Source organism: Vipera ursinii, assembly GCF_947247035.1.
Source record: "Vipera ursinii genome assembly, chromosome: 6".
Lineage (NCBI taxonomy): Eukaryota > Metazoa > Chordata > Lepidosauria > Squamata > Viperidae > Vipera > Vipera ursinii.
The window spans coordinates 56,729,176-56,750,911 of NC_139515.1; the positions used below are offsets into that span (position 1 = coordinate 56,729,176).

The 21,736-nt window shown below is 37.1% G+C and overlaps 1 protein-coding gene across 1 annotated transcript; it reads right to left on the reverse strand.

The window, feature by feature from the left end:
- Positions 1-580: 580 nt before the first annotated feature.
- Positions 581-21,216, reverse strand: LOC310641958 (sodium-coupled monocarboxylate transporter 1-like). The gene is made up of 15 exons (XM_083365338.1): positions 20,418-21,216; positions 19,563-19,628; positions 18,325-18,376; positions 16,171-16,238; positions 15,402-15,556; positions 12,881-13,021; positions 11,838-11,967; positions 11,046-11,134; positions 10,020-10,129; positions 9,610-9,677; positions 8,610-8,696; positions 8,017-8,192; positions 6,327-6,430; positions 5,228-5,313; positions 581-1,560 (listed from the first exon to the last, which is right to left on the reverse strand). Exons 1-15 carry the CDS (start codon positions 20,766-20,768, stop codon positions 1,447-1,449), a joined length of 1,797 nt encoding a protein of 598 aa, XP_083221464.1. The 5' UTR covers positions 20,769-21,216; the 3' UTR covers positions 581-1,446.
- Positions 21,217-21,736: the final 520 nt, after the last annotated feature.

The window sequence follows — 21,736 nt, forward strand, 5'->3', positions numbered from 1 at the left end:
ATCTATTCTTTGGCAAAGAAAAGGAGGATGGTAGCTTTTATGCTTCCCGGTTTTAAAAAAAAGTTTTAAAAGTTTTTAAGGTTTTAAATAAAGGCACAGGCAACTTGAGAAGCACCAAGAGGTTTGGAATTGTAATAACATTTCTCTTTTAATATAAAAGGATTTATTTCTGAGTAAACTTGTAGGATTACATTCTGATGGTATTTCTACTGAATAATTCACACTGAACCATCTCTCACAAATTTGCATCAGGATGCAAAATCAATTGAAAGAATTGTAGAACTATGTTTTTAGTTTTAACTTGATAACAAGCTCTCACTGCACTCTGATAGATGCTGTAAGGAAGACATTTGAAACAGGAAAGTTTATATGTAACCATCAATATATCTAGTCTTTCTGTGATTTTAGTGCTCTGACCATAAAGGATCCCGAAAAATAAAGTTCCACATGAGATTTACACATGGGCAATTATCCATGTGAGATTCAAGGTGCTGGTGATGACCTATAAAGCCCTAAATGACGAGGGTCCGGGATATTTGAGGGAACACCTGCTGCCAGCATCAAGTTCCCTTCGTCCAGTGCGCTCCCACAGGGAGGGTCTCCTCAGGGTGCCGCTGGTTAAAGACTGCTGGCGGGTAACACCCAGGGGTAGGGCCTTCTCAGTGGGTGCGCCTGCCCTGTGGAACCAGCTGCCTGCGGAGCTTAGGACTGCCCCCAACCTCCGTTCATTCCGCCAGGACCTGAAGACCTGGCTCTTCGAGCTCTCTGGCCCAGGCTGAGAATATTTTTAATTTTAATTTTAACTGGGTTTTAATTTCCTCAGGGTTCTATTTAATCTCTTTTAATTTGTTTTAATGTTTGTATTGACTGTTTTTTAAATGCCCTGTAAACCGCACTGAGTCCTTCGGGAAAGGGCGGTATATAAATCTAAATAAATAAATAAATAAATAAATTTTAACATGAAAAAAATCAGGGCATGAAGAAATGTGCAACATTTTGGGTGATGCTAAAAACAAATAAGTGAAGCTTTTGGAAAATAAAACACGGCAATGCAATTCTATGCATTTTTTTCTCAGAAGTAAAATCTCATTTAGTTATTTGATCTCAGATTATAGCCAATAGTCAATGAAATAATAAAAACACATTCATAACATAGTTTTCATTTTGCACACAATGGTATGACAGGTATTAATTTTCAAAATGACCTTCACATATCTTATGCAATCAGAACTTTAGATTTGTTATCGTTTCCATATTTTAGTTACTTTTTGGATAATGTATTCTTTAACAATATCCCAGCCAATATGGACTGATGTTAAAATATGGGAGGGCAAAAGTTCAGGTTAGGATGAAATTTCTAATGTATTCTCATGAGGAAAATGTTAGTTGTATTCCATGTTTATATATTTGAAATAGCTGTCAACTTTAGCAAAGTGTCCAATATTTTCACAAATAAGTATCATTTCCTTTTTTACTGTCTGTCATCATTTCAATATGATTGAAGGCTGGATTGTCAGTTCCTTCATTGCATGGTGTGCAGTTCAAAACTTTTTTATCTTCCTGGAAAACAAGATGTATGTTTAGAATAAATGTAATTAAGAACAGTATATGTAATAATAAATGTAACAGTTGAGTAAATAGATGTGATTTTGCTTAGTGACAAAATAATAATAATATTAAAAGTAAAGGTAAAGGTAAAGGTGCTAGTTGTTTCCAACTCTAGGGGCCGGTGCTCATCTCCGTTTCAAAGCTGAAGAGCCAGCGTTTGTCCAAGGACGTCTCCGTGGTCATGACTAGACGCCAAAGGCGCACGGAATGCTGTTACCTTCCCACTGTAGTGGTCCCTATTTTTCTACTTGCATTTTTTACGTGCTTTCGAACTGCTAGGTTGGCATAAGCTGGGACAAGTAACAGGCGCTCACTCTGCTACATGGCACTCGGGATTCGACCCGCCAAAATGCCGATCTTCCGATCAACAAGCTCAGCGTCCTAACCCACTGAGCCACCATGTCCCTTTTAATAATAATTTTCGTACCAGGCAAATTATCCTGGAGAGGAGGTTCCAGAACTCCTGGTGGAGAAGAAAAACTCTTTTAGCTATCTGGGTGTCAAACTATGTAGGGATTTAAGGATTGATAGCATGACACTGAATTGTGCTCAAGATTATTATTGACCAATTATTATTGAACTTCTATGTAATTTCAAATCCTCCAATAACTTTAATGTTAATGTTAATAACTTTGCAGTTATTTATTAGATTTTTATCCTACCTTTATTTTTTTTATAAATAAGTCAAGGCAGTGAACATACCTAATGCTCCTGCCTTCTTCTATTTTCTCCACAACAACAGCCTTATGAGGTGGGCTGGGCTGAAAAAGAATGATTAGTCCAAAGTCATCCAGCTGCTTTCATGCCTAAGGCAGGACTAGAACTCACAATTTCACACCTTAACCACTAGACCAAACTGCTGCTCCTTATACTACAAAACTACTTATTTCCTCAATGGTAAAGAAATTATCAGTATGCCACACCTTATGAATAAGCAGTTTGGTCTAGTAGTTAAGGTTAGAAAGGCTAGAAAGTGGGAGACCATGAGCTCTCATCCTGCCTTCGTCATGAAAGACAGTTGGGTGACCTTGGGCTAATCAGTCTTATCACAGCCCAACTCACCTCACGGTTGTTGCTGTGGGGATAATAGGAGAAAGGTTTGTTGGATATGTTCGCTTGTCTTGAGTTATTTGTAAAAATCATAAAAGCAGAATACAAATAAATAAAAAATGAAATGAGGTGCTCATGAGTTTATATTTAATCATAAACAAAATAGTTTTTAAAATATTAATTTAATTAGTGTTTGGGAAATTGTGTTTTTTATTGCTTAATAATCTGCGTGATCAGATACAGTTTGGAGAATGTTCTAGCATTCTTCTTAGATGCCCAAGTCACAGTGGTGGCACAGGATAATATTTACCTGTTTGGGTCTATACCAGGGGTCTTCAAACTTGGCCCTTTTATGACTTGTGGACTTCAACTCCCAGAATTCCTCAGCCAGGCACGCTAGCTGAGGAATTCTGGGAGTTGAAGTCCACAAGTCATAAAAGGGCCAAGTTTGAAGACTCCTGGTCTATACTGTACATTAGCTGCACTTACTACTGGAAAGCAATGTTTGATCATGTCATTCATTGATAATTGCAGGATTAGATTTTTGCAATGTGTATTTATTATATGAGTGGTCTTTGAAAACAGACTGTTATTTCATTTAGTTAATATATATCCGCTCATCTGCTCCCAAGTGTAAATAAGAGAAATAGAACATCCTCATAGGCTTTCAATATCTGTATTGAAACCAAAGCCTAAACACTGATTTTATACCAACAAAAGGTCTAAATCCTAAATATATCAAGGATAGGTCCTGCTTCTTGGTTTTTACCAAGTTGGTGGGTGGGTGGTATGGGTTTCTGTGCTGTGGATTTTTAATTTTTTAAGCCGTTCAAAGTCACTATTTTGAGTTGGGCAGCCATATACGTTTAATAAATAAATACTACCCTTTTGAAACAGGGTCCTAATTCAGGTGTGATAAACTGAAAGCTAGGCTCTTATCAAAACAAATTCAAGATTCCACCACCACCCCTTTGGAATACCATCCTTTTGAAGTTTAGAAGTGACAAGATTGCCAAAGGGAACTGAGAAGTCTTTCCTTGAATAAAGATATGTATAAACAATTCCCTCACTAATGTTAGCCTTCAGATAGGAATGCTAGATTTTTCGCATAGTTAATAAAAGATACCCACCAAAGAAATGGTATTTAATAGTATAGTTGCAAATTATTTCAGCTTTTCAGAATCAATTTTATTATAAATAATTTTTATAAGCTAATCAAGAATTTCATTTTTAAGACATAATGCCTAAAAAAGGCTATTTCTGACTTTCGGTTGGTTAGACAATGTTTTAAAGAAGAGTTTTATTTATAAAAGAAAGCACTATGCAAAAACCTCTATAGCCTAACTCATGGATCCAGGTTTTGATCATCTAACAGTTTGACATACACTGTGGATGCCCCAAGTGGAATAATTTCTGGGATGACTTTTTAGTGCTCATATATAGCAAAGGATGTAATAAAACTTTCCACTTGCCAGAATTGTCTATCCAGGTGGGAGTATTAAAATCTCGAAAATGGTGGGCATGACATTAACAATCAGAGCCCTGCCATTTTTGCACTTGCATGCAATGTCAATGCATGTACAAAAGAGGTAGAGTTTAGACCATGATACCATACCTTCCATTTTACAGATTTTGACCTTCCTCTGTGGACATCACTACCAGTAGCAGAATCTGATAAAGGACTCTTCTGTTATATCCTTAGTGCCTTCAGCTCTATAACAAAAGCTAGTTAAGAATTAGGTACTTTTAAGATCCAGAACTTCTTAAATACTCATTGTCTTCTTTTATGTAATAATATTTCATAGCCAGAAAACTATAATAATGATCAAATTTACTTTCACACAGGTTATAAACTTATATAAATTTTACTACTTATATCCTAGGTTCAATACAAATTTAAACAACTTTATTAATCTACTGCTTCTTAGAACTATAAATTTATGTAGAAAGGGAAAAGCAGGGTGACTATTTAAGCTACAGAATTTATCTAATGTTTTAAATACTGTTTCATAAATTCTGAATTATATAGCATCTGAAATGTCTTCATTAAGACATGAAATCTTCTCTTTAGTGAGATTAAAGTACATAGTTGGCTGTTCAAAAAAAATATTGCGGCCAATCTCATCTATAATATATATGCTTATCATTCTGAAAGTGGCCAATTATTTCTTCAGATAACAGCCAAGAGTAACATTAAGGGCAAAAAGCTTCAAAACTACATCAAAGAAACAAGTCATGATAATTCTGACCTCTGCAATGGATTGTACTTGGACCTATCTTTGAAGAGAATATGGAAACTTAATGTGATCAAATAGAATTATTACATGACTAATTAGGGGACAAATCTATCCAATTATGTGACTAGAGTGTGTCAACAGGTGAAATGTTTCTGTGCTCAGTTCAAAGCACTGGTTTGTTTAAAGCACTTCAAGCGCTAAATGGATTGAAGTCGGAATATCTGTTAAATGCTTTTTCTTATATAGTGTGTTTGGACCTCTCTGTAATTTTTGGATTCTTTGTTTCTTTGCAATCCTTATCAGTTGAATCAAATAAAATAATGTATACATACTTGTTTCAATTTACCACCTGAGAAATTACAAAAAAGATCCTCTTTGCTGAGTAAGAATTTTTTGTCCACATTCTGCTTAAGTCCCCCTGAAAAACATTTATGTGATTAGTTAAAATATATTAACACACATATAGTATAGTTAAATTATTATTTGTGCAAAACAGTAACAACAGTATTAACATGAGATGGCATATCGTGTAATCACTTTTAAATTTTTCTAACTTTTTTTTACTTCTGTTTTTAACATTTTTGCTTATGTTTTTTTTTATGTGGCTGTATGGCTTTATTTGTAAACTGCCCAGAATCACTTTGTAGAGATGAACAGTATGTAAATTTGATAAATGAATAAACAAACAATGTGCTTGTTTCTTTCTGTTTCTTGAATTGTATGCTCGCGCCAATGAAACCATTTTTCATGCATCTAAAATAAACTTGAAATTTATCAACTTGATTTGAATTTGCAACAGCTAGGTGAGGTTGTCTGCGAAGTCAAATCCAGTTGATAAATTCAGAAAGCTAAATAAATTACAATTTAAAATAAAATGAAGATTTGTCATGTACCAAATTATTTGTTTAACTGTATATTAGGCTGGACACACTTTAAAAAGATTTAGAAGTGCTCATGTGAGCTTGTATAAGCACATATTATGTAAGTTCAGCACCTTTGTGTTATTTATTAAAGCAGCCTGAGTTCCAGGCTTTTAAACAAGATTGAAAAAGAAATTGTTATGCCATAAGAAATCCAATTATTCTAAATCAATGTATATTATTTTAACAAATAAGATACTTTATTTCCCATCTCTGAAATATGGACAGAGTTTTATTACAGAAGAAGGGGAAAATGTAAATTAAACTTTCAAAGTTTAAAAGTTTAATATTATAAATAAGCCAAAAATTAAAACTCATTTCCCAATAGATATTTTAATTTTTGGATTCTAAAAATCCAGGTATCGATGCAATTTCAAAGCAGAAACCTAATTCTAACATTTTGATATTATAACTTCAGATATAATTTTTATACAGAGCAGCATTTGAATTCTGTTCTTCTGGAAATAATATATACTTGAATAAAAGCAAAAATAGAGGAATCATTAATTACCTGTCAAAAGGCTAAGGACTATTCCCACAGCAACTGTAAACAGAGTTCCAATTGGGCTTAAATACAGATAGGATAAGGAATACCAATAATCTGCAAGGACTGATCTAGAGGGGCAAAATAGAATTTATTGATGAATTTCCAGAATTTATATGAAATCTTACAGTGACAATGTTATATTAAATATAATTATTTAAAACAGTTTAGCAAAGCAGCAATGCAGTCATAATAGGAGGCTTTTGCTGTCTTCATAGAAAGAAAAACAGTCTTATGCCTGAAACAGCGTTTTGCATGCACCAAGCAAGCAGAGTTTTCGTTGCAACAGCACAAGGTTGCTTTTGTTATTCTTCCTGACTTTGGCCACCCTTGTGCACACTGTTGATTACAGTCACAAAGACTTACTCAAAAGTGAACCTAGATTTTCAAGCTAAGGGAAATTTAAAGGAAAGCAGGTGATTTTCTTCTATGTAATCTGAAGAACATACAAAGATTAAAAGCAGTCACAATAAAAACATAATCCCAAACCAGTTCTAATTATATCAAAGGTTTGTCTTTAGGTCTTTAGAACATGATGTTTCTCTGCAAGAGACACATTATGATGGCCTGGTTTAGCTAACTTATTAAATTATCACTAGTTTATTTGATTTTGGCTGTGTGCAATATATTAATTCAGTCACGGCAATTTGGCAATCATAATTACTGGCATATATGTATCAAAAGCAATTGTGGCTTAATTAGGGAATCATGATTAAACAAATAATGGCTTAACAGAATGTGTGAACCCATCCCAAAGGATATATCAATTGTTCAATAATGCCTAAGATTATGGGACTTTGCCATTTTCCTTTTGAATTTAAATATATCTTTCTACAAAAAAATGTACATTATTTGTATAAAAGCACCAGCAGAAGCAAATTAACAGCACTGGACAAATCAATAGTAATGGAAATGAACAATTATCACTTTCTCTGCATGTGATCTGCAAAGTGTTAATCTACTGGTAATGGTGTTTAAGGCCCTACATGGCATGGGTCCGGAGTACCTTAGGGAATACCTGCTGCCGGCATCAACTTCCCTCCGCCCTGTGCGTTCCCACAGAGAGGGCCTCCTCAGGGTGCCACCGATCAGAGAATGTCGATTGGTGGCCCCCAGGGGGAGGTCCTTCTCTGTGGGCGCCCCGGAGCTATGGAATCGGTTACCGGTTGAGCTCCGGATGGCACCCGACCTTCACTCCTTCCGTCGCGATCTAAAGACATTCTTATTTGAACAAGCCAGCCTGGCCTGATGGGGGATGGGGGGTTATTGTTATTTTAATATTTGTATTTACTGTTTTAGTTGGGCATATATTTAATCCTTTTTAACTTTTGTATCTCTGTATTTTTTATGTTCACCGCCCTGAGTCCTCCGGGAGAAGGGCGGTATATAAATAAAATAATAATAATAATAATAATAATAATAATAATAATAATTATTATTATTATTATTATTATTATTATTATTATTATTATTATTATTATTATTATTATTATTATTATTATTATCCTGCAAACGTGAACAGAAAAATGTGTACTTGAGTGGGTTTCAAATCCTACTATGCAAAAAATAATAACATTAATTAGCAATAAAAGACTAACTGTATTTGGCATAATTAAATGTGGCATATTAAGTGGATGTTAATAAATTTGGCATATACCTCTCGCTATTTTCAATTGTAAAAGCTGGCAGTTCTGTGCTTAGGCTGCTTATGTTACAGCCTGTAATTGAAAGAGATAATGGCTGAGTCCTAGAAGGTAGCGGGTTATAAATCTGAGCTCCAATTCCAACCCAAAGGGTAAGAGCAAATCCACAGATGAGACCTATAAATGCACCCTGTAAAACAAGAAATATAATCTGATCACATTTAAAAGAAAAGAAATAAATCCCGCTGTAATTTCTAAACATTGTACTTTTAGAAACTAGTTATTTAGAATTGTGCATACTACTTTCCTAACTAAAAGCAGCATGGGACTTTTTAATATAATTTAGAGCTCCAGAAGATAAGGATCTCCAAGTCATCCTGTTGATGTTATTTCTGAGACAAACATTATGTCCCTATAGTATACCAAAACTTAAAAAAGCTAATGTTCACAAAAATGTTTACAATTCACTGTGGTTTGAATTGATGCATTTAATAGTTTCAAATACCTTTAACTAATTTGTTTTTTTCAGGGAGACTGAAGAATGTCTTGAATCAGAAGATAGGGTAGCAATTAAATAAATAGTACTGTAAATAGAAGATTTTCTTACCATGGCATTGACAAAGTGAAAAAGGATGCCCAAGGAAAAGAGTCCCAGGAGAGGCCCACCAACCATGCCAAAAATGGTCAACGCTGCCTAAGAAAAACATTAAGTTATACATTTGAAGGAATAAAATCTACAAATGATGCTAAATAACTTCATTTTCATTTAAACATTTTAAAGTGAAAAGATAACATTTATTTACAATGTACTTATCCAGCTTTTCTACTGGAAAAAATCAGAACCACAATAGTGGTTATTTAGTAGAACAACATTTCCTAACTGATCTCCTGCAGATATGTTGACTTTAACAAATGTACTATAGGTAGGCATTTAGGAAACTGTGATCCTTTCCAGCACATGTATAGGGCATCAGATAGGCAACAGTACATTAACTTACAGATAAGGAACACTATATATATACTGCACAATTAGTAATAGAAAAGTATGAGAGGGTATAGTTAATCCTTTTCCTGCAAACCATTTCCCCACTTAAAATTGCCCATGATGAATTGGTTGGGTTCTGATTTTTCAAACTAGAGACAAATATCATTGAAAGGAACATGCCTTGGAAAACAGAAATGGCCTATGTGGATACTATTCCCTTCCTTTATATCTTCTCTGCCATCATTTGCCCCACCTTAAAATAGCTTTTAAAACAATATATGGACATAAACACAGACAGACACAAAGGGAAAGGAAAGAAGAAAGGAAAGCAAATCATTTTATGCTGACTTTTATTTGTAAATGTCTTATTGACACATCACATGTTTGTACTGCACTCTTAAACTGCACCTGTGCTATGCTCATGGTGAATCAATTCACTGCAGGATGAAGGCCTCTTCATTGAAGGTTATGGACTGGACTGGCTTACACTATTGAGGTTTACTCAATGCTAATACTACAATCAAAGTAAGTCCAAAGTACAAAAAAAAAGAATCCATTGAAAGGAATAAGGGTTGCTTTGATTTCCAGAGAGATTTCTTGACAAAGAAATTATTAATTATACCTGTAACAATCCTCCTAGAACTGATGCCAAGGCAGCCATAGCAATGCAGACCACACCATAAAATAAACCTATGTGGATGATGTACACAAAGAGGTCAAATAAGTTTTTATTTATATACTAGCATTAGACAAAAGTCAGATTGTTTTTTGATGATGATGATGATAATAATAATAATAATAATAATATCAAATCCAGATTATGCAACCAATCATAATAATAGGCTTTTTTACCAAACAGATTTTTCTTTAAGCATATACCATTTAGCTTATATATAATATTACAAAATAATAGCTCATATATTTAAAAAATAGTAATTGTAATTTTTAATATCTAATAAATCATTTTAAAAACAAATTAAAAAATTTCCTTAAGATAATTTAAATTTAAAATAAATATTAATATATACTTACTCGTCCCCATAGAAATCCAAGACAATTTAACTTCAGTTAACGTGAAATAAGGTTTAATGAGGTCCTCTACAGTCACAGCAGCTAAAGCATTGATGCTAGAGGACACTGTACTAAGGCAGGTAAAATAGAGTTCATGTAATTTCATATCAGTTTAAAGGTGTATTTCGTTTACTATCAAATAGTTACTATAGTGGTTATTATTTCTGCTGTTAAAGTTAAGCAGCTGAATAACTAAAATAATTGAAAGACATTATTAATTTTATCTATTAGTTAGGGAAAAAGCCCATAATTTAAACACTTTCCATTCTGTTCAAAGATGTTCCTAATGAAATCTTAAAGAAACAAGTCTAGATAATAAATTACTGACCTCTTATGTTATAATAAGTCATAGTTAGTATATACCACAATGGATTCATGTCTTATGCTAAAAAAAAAAATCCAAGCAAATTTTGGTTTAGCATAATGTACCATTGTACCAATCCAGTGACTTTCATTTCTCTGTAAAATTTTCCTAAGTTCACTTTTCTTTTTATTTACTAATGATATTGTTACTGTTGTTGTTACTTAATACATTCTAGGTCACCTTATAGAGCAACAGTATTCCCATAAAATACAATTACACATTCACATTAACATAGTAATAAAGTATGTGATCTCAGCTCACATTTAGATTAATTAATATCTGCATCACCTAAAATAACTACATAAACAGTGAAGCTGTGCTATATAATCCTATATTTAGTAGTGGGATGAGTGGCCATATAGATTTTTTTAAAGGGAAAATAAATATATCTATTTAATTGGAAATCACACTAAAGTGCAACCATATATATATATTTGTTGAGAAGTAAGTCTCCTTGAGTTCAGTGGGTATACCACTGCACTTGTTATAAGTTTTTTTTAAAAATTCCATTTATATCCCGCCCTTCTCCGAAGACTCAGGGCGGCTTACAAGCTTAGCAGTAGGTTGCTATTGACTCCATTGAAACCTCCCCCGCTTCTCTATTGAATTTTGAATTAACTTACCTTAAGGTTCCACTATAAGCGCAAGCAACAAAAAGACCTGTCATTCCTGGAAACTCTTGTAGAATTTCCAATACCAGATAAGGCACGAGCTGAAAAATGCAAATATCACGTATATTTTATACTTTTTTGCATACATTATTCTTCCTACTTTACAATACCTAAACATTTGATAAAAATATGTGTAAAATAGTCTTTAAAATTGCTTTTTTCCAAGGAAGGTAAATTCACGGTTCAAAATTGGCATAAAAATACACCATTAATTTAATTTAATGCTGGTGATGACCTATAAAGCCCTACATGGCTTGGGTCCGGGATATCTGAGGGAACACCTGCTGCTGGCATCAAGTTCCCTTTGTCCAGTGCGCTCCCAAAGGGAGGGTCTTCTCAGGGTGCCGCCGGTAAGAGATTGCTGGCGGACGACACCCAGGGATAGGGCCTTCTCAGTGGGGGTTTTATTTATACAGGGACAAATATAATTTTTTTAAACTTGTTTTTAACTTTTGTATCTTGGTTTTTAATTACCCTGTAAACCTCCCTGAGTCCTTCGGGAAAGGGCGGTATATAAATGTAATAAAATAAATAAATAAATAATTCCTCAATTATGCATGGCATTCTTTGGGAGACATTATTTCAAAATTTAATGTCATTCATTCCTTAACTGTTTCTTTCAAAAGGGGTTTCTTATGATTTCTTCTAGTAACTCCCTGTAATCAAATTATATCCCAATAGAAAACTGAAAATCATAGCCCTAATGTTTATTTAGCATTAATTAAGAATGTTTTAATACTAAACCTGGTCTAATGCCACCACACATTTTGCTGTCCATGGGTCACAATCCTTAAAAACAGAGTACATTACTAATCCACATAATACTGCACATGCAAGAATTATCCAGAGTCCCACGAGGTTTAAATAAAGAGATCTGTAAGGAAACAAACAAGAGGGTGTGTTTTTTTACTTTGTGTAGAAATATCATTATTTTGTAGCATTATATGTACACATTGCATTGAGTTGTACCTGCATTTATTTCCTCTTTGGCAGGCAAAGAAAAAGTCTTTGTTAGATAGGAATGTACTGGTTTCTTTGGATAAAAAAATTATGCAAATGTTCCAAAAATGTAAATAGCTGTGTACATGTAAAAGTCAATATCTGACTTACCAGGATTTCAGGGGGGTTTTCCCACATAAATTAAAACAACTCTTTCCGGTATTTAATTACTTTTATAAGGATTTAAAACTTTGTAGTATTCTTATTATTGTAAACATACCCTGAGAGTAAGATGTCAGAAAAATATGGAGAAAAATAAATGAATAATGTGCATCATATTGGACAGTATGAGGTATTATTTTGGTCTGCCTTTAGGCCAGTTTGAACATTTAAGATACAATTTCTAAGAAGTAGAGAACTAATTTCCAAACAGCATGCAAATGCTGCTCTTTTTTAATTGTTATCATCTCGTCAGCAGACATCTTGAACAGCAAGATTAGCTCTTTGCTTAAAACACAGATAGGATAGTTAATTTTCAATGTCTATGTCAACAGTAATTATGCCCTTCAAAAGGACTTTATACATACATAAATGGGTAATAAATCAGAAAGAGTTTACAAAATCATAGTGGTTTGAGATTTTACTAATATTGGTAATAAATAATTTGATAATTTTGTTACAATTGTGGCTTATGTCCTTCAATGGAATGTCCTAAATAATGCTAAATTCATTGTTACTAACAGTTTTGCATTTATAAGTATACAGGTTGTATCATTCTTGGACACTGATGTTGAGAATACAATTTAAATGAAAATCCTTGAGCAAACAAACAGAACATGTTAACTTACAATTTTGCTTGAAATCTGGTTTTACAGGAAAGATATCGCTGAACTTGAGACTGATTGACTGCATATATACCAAGCCAGGTAAAAGTCCCACCTACAACAATTGTCCAGAATGTGTGCCTTTGCAGAGGATTAGGACTGAAGCTGCATTGAATAAAAATGCATTTTATAGTATTAGCTAACTGATCATATCTCTGTTAAACAATACTTTATGTTTTCTTTCAATGAATATTTCAAAAGCTTAATTTGAAAACATATTAAGAAATCTTAAATATTAAGCAGAAGTACTGAAAGCACAGAACACATTTTTAAAACTTATTACATACAGGTAGTCCTCCAGATACAACAGGTCAATTAACGAATGTTCAAAGTTACAACAGACACCCGCAAACCACATATGACCCTGTTTTAAAGTTATGACGGCTGCAGTGTCCCTGTGGTCATTCACCCTTATGACTGACCATGGGAGTGCTGCAGCACTTCCCCACCTCTCTCCCTCCCCCACCCCCCCATCCTGCCCTGATATGACCCTGCAGCACTTGGGCCTGCTCCCCATGCCTCCTGGAAGCAGTTACCATTTTCAGAGCTCAGACAATTCTTGGCAGAAAATGGCAGCTGCATTTGGAGCTTTCTGCCCTGATCAGCTGGCCATTGGGAGACTGCAACTTTCTCCAGGCACTTGCTAGCCTTTGGGTAACCAGACTCTGCAGGCTAAGGTAGCAGCTTTAGGCCGAGCTTCCCAAAACCTTTCCTTTACTTTAATCCCCTCTCTCCTCCAGAAAGGGAGTTCCTCTCCTCTCCTTTATTTTTTTAATAAATAAATAAATAAAAAGCTGGCACAGTCTTGTTGATCTTTTCCCCCACCGCCCGGCTGATAAAACTAAACTCCTACCTCTGCCTTCCAATTTCTATCTCTTTTTAAAAAATCTTACCTTGACTCCAGGCTGAAGAGTAGAGGAAAGGAAGCAAGCAAAGCAAAGAAACTCTTTCTGCAGCTTTCTACCTTGAGGAGCAGCAGAAAAAACATTCAGCTCAGAAACTTTAGCCATGTGTATTAAAATGGAACAGAAGCGGGATCCTTGCAAAGCTTTTAGCTGTTTGTCTGATTGCTTGTAGGACCCAGCAAGACTCTAAGACAAGTTTCTTTGCTTGCTTGCTTGCTTCCTTTCCTCTACTCTTCAGGGTCTGATTTCCTAAGGCTAGAAAAATCCAGCTGAAGTTTGCAGTCTCCTGATGACCAGCTGATGGGGCAGAAAGCTCTGAAAGGTTAGGGAACCGGTCAGTGATGGGATTCAAATATGTGAACAACCAGTTCTCTGTGTGGATGCCGCTTCCTGGGCAACAAAAAATTAGCTACCAGTTCTGCCAAAGTGCTGCGAACCAGCTGAATCCCACCACTGGAACCAGTCCTTTTTTGCCTCAGAAAGGCAGGGGAATCGTGTCAGGAGGAAGGGCAGGGGCAGAACCAGGAAAAGCAGGCATGTCCACCATTTTCCTTCTGCACTGTTTTTCACTGGCAAGACAGTCAATTGTGCAGCGAGACACTTTTGGGAGCCTCCCAAGGGGCAGAAGCAGAGCATGGGATATCTCAGGGGGATGGGAGAGACCTTGGGAATCCCAAGGCAGGTGGGCTTGTACCTGCACTAGGCCTCCCAGGATGTGTCTCACCCCTGAGCCACTCCATGTTCCACTTAATGACCCACACATTTGATTAATGAATACCTTGGGTAGAGCAGGGATGGTTGGTTGTTACTTGAGACAGATCGTTTAATATTTATTCCAACCTTGGACCCTAATGGCCAAGCTCCATTGTGGATGTAACTTGAGACTACCTCTACATCATTAATAATTTTGTCATTGAAGATGCAAAGATTCCTTATGAATAAATTCTAAAATTGTATCAAAAACTGTTTTAAGCTCACACAAAATAGGACATCCAATCTGTTATTTTTTCCCATCTATTGTGGCCTATTGTAGTCTTCTTTACCTCTACTATTTACCCCTACTATACTAGTTTGGATCCTTCCAACAAAAATGTAGCTACATCCTACAGTAGGTAGGTAAACTTTTTACCTTATAAAAGCCTTTTTAAACCTTTACCTGTTCTATCTATCTATCTATCTATCTATCTATCTATCTATCTATCTATCTATCTATCTATCATCTATCTATCTATCTATCTATCTATCTATCTATCTATCTATCTATCTATCTTATTTGACTTATATTCCATCTTCCCCTCAAGGCAATTTACTTGGAGATCTCTTTTTATTTCATCTCCCTCATTACAACTTTATGAAAAAGTCTGAGCAGAGAAAAAGTGAATAACTCAATGTCACTCAGTGATTTTTCATGAATGAGGTCTTTCTGATCCTAACTTAAGCATTCTGATCATTAACAGCCTTATTCTATACCTATTACTGGAAAATATAATTTATTTGATATAAATGATTCAAATTAGCTACATAACAAATAATGTATATCTGAAAGTTTCTTCTTTATCTCAAATAAATTAAATACTTACTCCCAGAAATTTAATCTTTTTCCATGATAGTTATCATCTATTATATTTCCAAAACCTCCTTGTACTATCACACCACGTATAACCACAGATAAGAATCCAGCTATCATGATTGCAGCTTGAAAAACATCTGTCCAAATCACTGCTTTTAGTCCACCCTGGATGGATAAGAAAAGACATTAAAGTACAAGGCAAGTAATACAGTATTAAAAGAAATATAATAGTCATTGAAGTCTAAGACGTTCAATGCATTTCATATCCAAGCCATACAAATATCTTTGCTTAATGCAGATTACAAGTAGTCCTCGACTTACAACAATTCATTTAGTGAACATTCGAAGTTACAAAGGAACTGAAAAAAGTGACTTATAATGATTTTTCACCTTTATGACTGTTGCAGCATCCCGATGGCAAAGTGATTAAAATTCGGATGCTTGGTAACAGGTTTATATTTGTAACGATTGTAGTGTCTTGGGCTCATGCAATCACCTTTTGCAAACTTCAATGGGAAAGCCAGATTCACTTAACAACTGGGTTACTAACTTAGTAGCTGCACTGATTCACAATTGTGGCCAAAAAGGTCATAAAATGGGGCAAAGTTCACTTAACAAATGTCTCACTTAGCAACAGAAATGTTGGGCTCAATTGTGGTCATAGGTTGAAGACTACCTGTATTTAAAATGATAATAATAGAAGTAAATATAGTGAATTTGTTCAATTAAGTGTTTAAGCTTTGCAGTTATAGCAATTTTCAAAATAATTGCAGACTTACCAGTGTGCAATAGAAAGTACATACTACTCCTGTTCCAATAACTGCACCCCATAAATGAATTCCTGTAACTAGAGAAGAAAAAGTACAAAATATTTTTTTAAAAATTAAAATAGCAGAAAATGGTTAATCCAAAGCATATTGAACACAATTTTAAAATTAACTGATATGGGATTCCAATATATTCTTGAATAGACAACCCTTCTGGGATAATGCAGATAGTCTAAATCTACAAAAAAAGATAAAACGGAATTGAAGAGTAAGTCTAATCTTTTTTATTGCAGGATTGATTAAAAATACTGTATGTGTATACACATATTTATTACCGTATTTTCCGGCGTATAAGACGACTTTTTAACCCATGAAAATCACCTCAAAAGTTGGGGGGTCGTCTTATACGCCCAGTCGTCTTATACGCCGGAAAATCAGTGGGTGGCGTCTGGCGGGAGCCAGCAGGGCAGTCCTGCGCACGCGCGCACTCCCCAGCTGCTCCTTAGCAGCTGGGGAGTGCGCGCGTGTGCAGGACTGCCCTGCCGGCTCCTGCCCGACGCTCTTCCCTCTTGAGGCAGCATCGCTCCCCAGCTCCTAAGGAGTCCTCGGGAATGCTGCCTCAAGAGGGAAGAGCGTCGGACGGGAGCCGGCAGGGAAGTCCTGCACACGTGCACGCAGGACTTCCCTGCCGGCTCTCGTCCGACGCTCTTCCCTCTTGAGGCAGCAGCTGCCTCAAGAGGGAAGAGTGTCGGACGGGAGCCGGCAGGGAAGTCATGCTCCCATCCGATGCTGTGCTTCCACCGGGCGGTGCTGGCCAAGACGAGCCAGCAGGCAGCCGCCGTGAGCGTGGTGCTGAGGGGCAGCAGCAGGACAGCCCAGCGCCTGCAGGACGGCCAGCAGCCCCACGCGCAGCAGCAGCCGCTGGCTCAGCAACAGGGCCGAGCGCAGGAGCCGCACCGCCAGGCTGCCCAGGAAAAGCAGCCACACTGAGAGGCTGCACGCCCAGTCCAGCTCCATGAGGGGCAAGGCAGGAAGCCGGCCGGGAAGAGGGACCGGGAGCCCGGGCCGAGCGCGCCTCGGCCGACGGTGAGAGGGAAGCGGCATATGAAAAAGAGGCTGCGGGCGGAGCTGCCCCGCCCTGCGCTGAATGGGAGAAGTTCAAGGCCTGGGGGGGAAGCAGGAGGGGCACCGGCCGTGGCGGGGTGGCAGCTGCCCTCCGGCGCTGCCTGCCGCCCGGGAAACGCTGCGCCTCGGGGGCCGGCAGAAGCGCGGGAGCAGCGGGAGGGCCGGCAGGGCCAGTCGGGCCTTCGCCTCCTCTGCGACGGACAGGGAGGGCAGGGCATGTAAGTATTTTCCAGCGTATAAGACAAAAAACCTTGAAAAACCTCTTAAAAGTAGGGGGTCGTCTTATACGCCGGGTCGCCTTATACGCCGGAAAATATGGTATATATGTATTATCGAGGTCTATTATAAAAATAATGTAGAATATAACTATTTAGGTTTTTGTGAAAAAATAAATGAAAATCATTATAAGAGAAATTTGCATTGTATTACAAACAGAACATACAAGATTAATTGTGAATTGATCACATTTTTAAAGTATTAATTGTACAAGCAGTTCTCAACTTACAACCATTCATTTAGTGGACCATTCGAAGTTACAATGGCACTGAAAAAAATGATTTATGACCATTTTTCATATGACTTTTGTAGCATCTCCATAATCATGTGTTCAAAATTCAGACTTCGAAACTGGTTCATGTTTATGACATTACAGTGTCCCAGGGTCATGTGGTCACCATTAGTGACTTTCTGACAAGCAAAGTCAATGAGGAAGCCAGATTCATTTTATAACTGTGTTACTAACTTAACTACTGTAGCAATTCAGTTTACAACTGTGGCAAGAAAGGTCATAAAATGGGGCAAAACTCACGTAATAACTGCCTTGCTGAGCAACAGAAATTTTGGGCTCAACTGTCGAGGATTACCTGTAATACTTTTAGAATGCATGTGAATCTTTATTTAATATTTAGAATTGATTAAACCTAGGCTATTTATAGCTGAGTAGCATAATTTAGTTATATCACTTTTCAACATTATTATACCTACTGTTCTGATATTGCAACTTGAGTTATATCAACATGCTCAGAATCAGCAGATAGTTACCTTGATATAAAGCTAAGGCTGGAGCATAAATGACAATTCCAGTGTAAAGTACCTAAAAATAAACAAACAACACAAACTGTTCATCTTGGCATTCCAAGAACTATTTGGAAACAGCACTGTACAGAATTGCAATGGCGAATTAAATCCAAACAATATAAGAGATGTGTTGATAAAAGTGATAGGTTTCAATAGCATTTACACAAAATATAATAAAAGAAGAATATTTTAATTTTTAGAATGAATAAATAAGAAGCTATCCTAATCATGATAAAATGCAGTACATTGTTGTTTGGAATATTACTGCAGGCAAAGCAACTAATTATTTGCAAGACACTCAGAGTCACTTATACAGTGAGATGGGTGGTCTATAAATTTTGACTTAAATAAACAAACTGGTTCTTCTAAGAAGATTGTTGAATTCCTGAACAACTAAAGATTTCAAAAATGGTCAAGGTTCATTCATAGTCAGAAACTGAGATCCAAAGATCTCAAGTTGATTAACATTTGTTTTTCTTTTGATAATCATAACTTGGGAAGTAAACTATGTTATGTGATAGTTAACTCCTGATGTTGCCAAGAAATCTACTATAGCTCATCTCATATTGTTTAGGAAACATCTCCAGTATGCCAGAGAATTTTTAGGATAATGAAAATTTTAATAGAGTAAAAGATGACTGAATAAACCCTTAAATTATTTTAGATTTGAATCCAAGGTATATTCCAAATAAAGAGCTAAATGGCAAATATACCACTTTACAGGATATAAAGTTTAAACATTTTTCTTTCAAAAGGTTTAGTTCAAAACTTTTTAGCATATTTATTTAAACATCTATTATAACTTAAATAAGCAATCAAACTCTCTTTGTCATGGGGGTGAAGATTTTCCCTTACTTCGCACTTCAGTTTAGTCCATATAAAATAATATAGTTCATAACTTCATATCTGTTTTTAAAAATCAACTTTATTTTACAGCTATTATTTACACTACATTAAATTTCTTAGTTATGTAATCTACTGCAGAGCTATTAAATATTAAAATTTAGCAATAGCAATAGCACTTAGACTTATATACAGCCCTGTAGTGCTTTACAGCACTCTTTGGGCTGTTTATAATATGAGCATATTGCCCCCAACAATCTGGGTCCTCATTTTACCAACCTTGGAAAGATAGAAGGCTGAGTCAATTTACTTTAGAAATGTCATACATTAAAAGAAATGTATAGAATTAATTTTCTTACCGTCAATATAATAAAGAGCCCTGTTCCACACAAGCGCAGCTGTTTATTAAACCGCATTTCTAGGTACTGTAATAAACAAATACTTTGTAACATTTGTGTAATTTTGATGGAAGAATTAACATTTTACTGAAGAATTATTACTTTAGAGGAGTTGTCTAACTCTTCAACCATGCTTTGTTTTGCCAACCTTTGTCATTCTATACTGTTTATATAAATCTACATTCCTCATCAAGCTTTATTCTATACACAATTGTTTTGTTGCATCCAATACAAGGTTTCATGATGATTATTATCCAATAAGACGTTTATTGACTCACACACAATTTCATTTCGTAAAGTGAAACAAGACATCATAATCTAGGCCAGGGGGCTATATGACAAGGAAGCAAAGTCATTTGTCAGAAGCTGTTCCGTGCTCTCTAAATCAATGTTAGCAACTTTTAAAATGTAGGAATGCATGCTGGTTGGGGAATTCTGGGAACTGACATCCACGTGTCAAGTTGCTTGAGAAACTACTCTAAATTATTTTCCTGCCTGCTGGGATCACAACGTAATGGAAAATTCAGCTGCAGAGTCCAGTTCTATAGGACAAGCGGCAGAGCATTTCCAACTCCTTCTAACCTCCACCTCCTAGTGCAGAGCATTTCCAACTCCTTCTAACCTCCACCTCCTAGTTGAAGAGTTCAGAAAACGAGTGATGGAATGTAGAAAACAATATGACAGTAATTGCTTATGTACAATTACTAGTATGTGGATAAAACAATAGTCAGCAGCCAAGGAGAAACGGGCGAGTGCCTCTCCAGAAAGCAAGTATGAGCGCAGCCCGGCAAGGCTAGCTGGTCCCTCCTTCCCTACCTCGTAGGTGCTGGTGATTTTCAGGCGGTAGAAGACGGGCAGGAAGATCTCCGCGCTTATAACCACCACCAGCGCGTAGGAGATGGCGAAGAGGCTAAACATAGCCCCGAAGCGGTAGACTTCGGCGGGGGTACCTAGTACCGTCACCGCCGACATGAAGCTGGCCGTCAAGGAGAGCGCCACGGGTAAAGCTGTCATGCTGCGGCCCCCCATCAAGAAGGCTTCGCGGCTCCTCTGGCCGCCGCCCGCGAAGGCGTAGTACACCCCGATGGCCGCGGAGATAAACAGCATGACCCCGAAGACCACATAGTCCCAGACGGCGAACCCCCCGACTTTTCTGCAGGTGACCATGGATGAGCTCCGTGCGCCTCCGCCGAGCGGGCGAAGAATCCGGGGGGCGCTCTTGGACCGCCTGCCTCGCTTCCTCGCTCAGCGCGCGCCTTTGACTCGTCTGGTTTGCGCGAGCGTCTGCCAAGCCCGGCAAAACTCTGCTCAGGAGACGGTCGCTTCGCCGGCAACCTTCGCTTCGCACAACTCCAGAAACTGCTGCTGTTCTCCTTCAGGACGGAGCCTCTGCCTTCTGGCCGGGTTTGCCTGGCTGGCGCTTGGCCGTTCGCCTCCTTGTCTCCTGCCCCGCGCCCAACAATAAGTTATCCCGGTGTTGATTCCTGTCGCCTTTCCCGGCCGCCGTCTTTGACGAGGTTGGAAACCAAACCTACTAAGCGAGCTCCTCTCTAGTACCTTGAGGAGGCACTTAATGGATAGGCTCCTTTTTATCCCCGGGTTCAGTATTGGAGCAGTGTCATCATGCCGAGCACCGAAAGGGGAGGGAAAGAGAGAACAGCCCTAACCGGTCCAGACCAGGAAGATTTTCTCAGCTGTAGAATACAAGTGGTGGCCGAAGGGCGTGGAGTAGCATAGTCATCCCCGCTACCGCCCAGCTACTATCTCTTATTGTTCAAGGTGCTGGATTCTTTCATCCAGACAAAGCGTAGTAATGTGATGTCCTGGCAGCCAGCGCCCAGTTTAAATATACTGCCAGGAACCCATAGCCTCCATTAATTTATTCATTTAAATTGTCCGACTAAAATACCATCTTTGGTCTCGGAAGGTATTCATTTGTGTGTGTTTGCTATTTAATCTCTGCTGGTAAATTGATTCCTCCATTTCCCCCATGCATACCAAGGCAGGAATGAATCAATCCTTTCCCCAGTTTCTCTAGAAGCAAGTAGAATATTTGTGAGTGATTCTTCCTATTACCCCCACCCAAGCTAATACCTGCGTGGCAAAGTTGATACATTTTTAATATGATTTGGTTG

What these genes read in the sequence shown, in the direction of transcription:
- LOC310641958 (XM_083365338.1), bottom strand. Translation starts at nt 20,768, where the DNA reads ATGGTCACCTGCAGAAAAGTCGGGGGGTTCGCCGTCTGGGACTATGTG. An exon ending in AAATCACCAGCACCTACGAG is followed by an intron (nt 19,629 to 20,417) that starts GTAGGGAAGGAG and finishes TGTTTATTACAG; the next exon opens with TACCTAGAAATGCGGTTTAA. An exon ending in ACAATTGAAAATAGCGAGAG is followed by an intron (nt 6,431 to 8,016) that starts GTATATGCCAAA and finishes TTGCCCCTCTAG; the next exon opens with ATCAGTCCTTGCAGATTATT.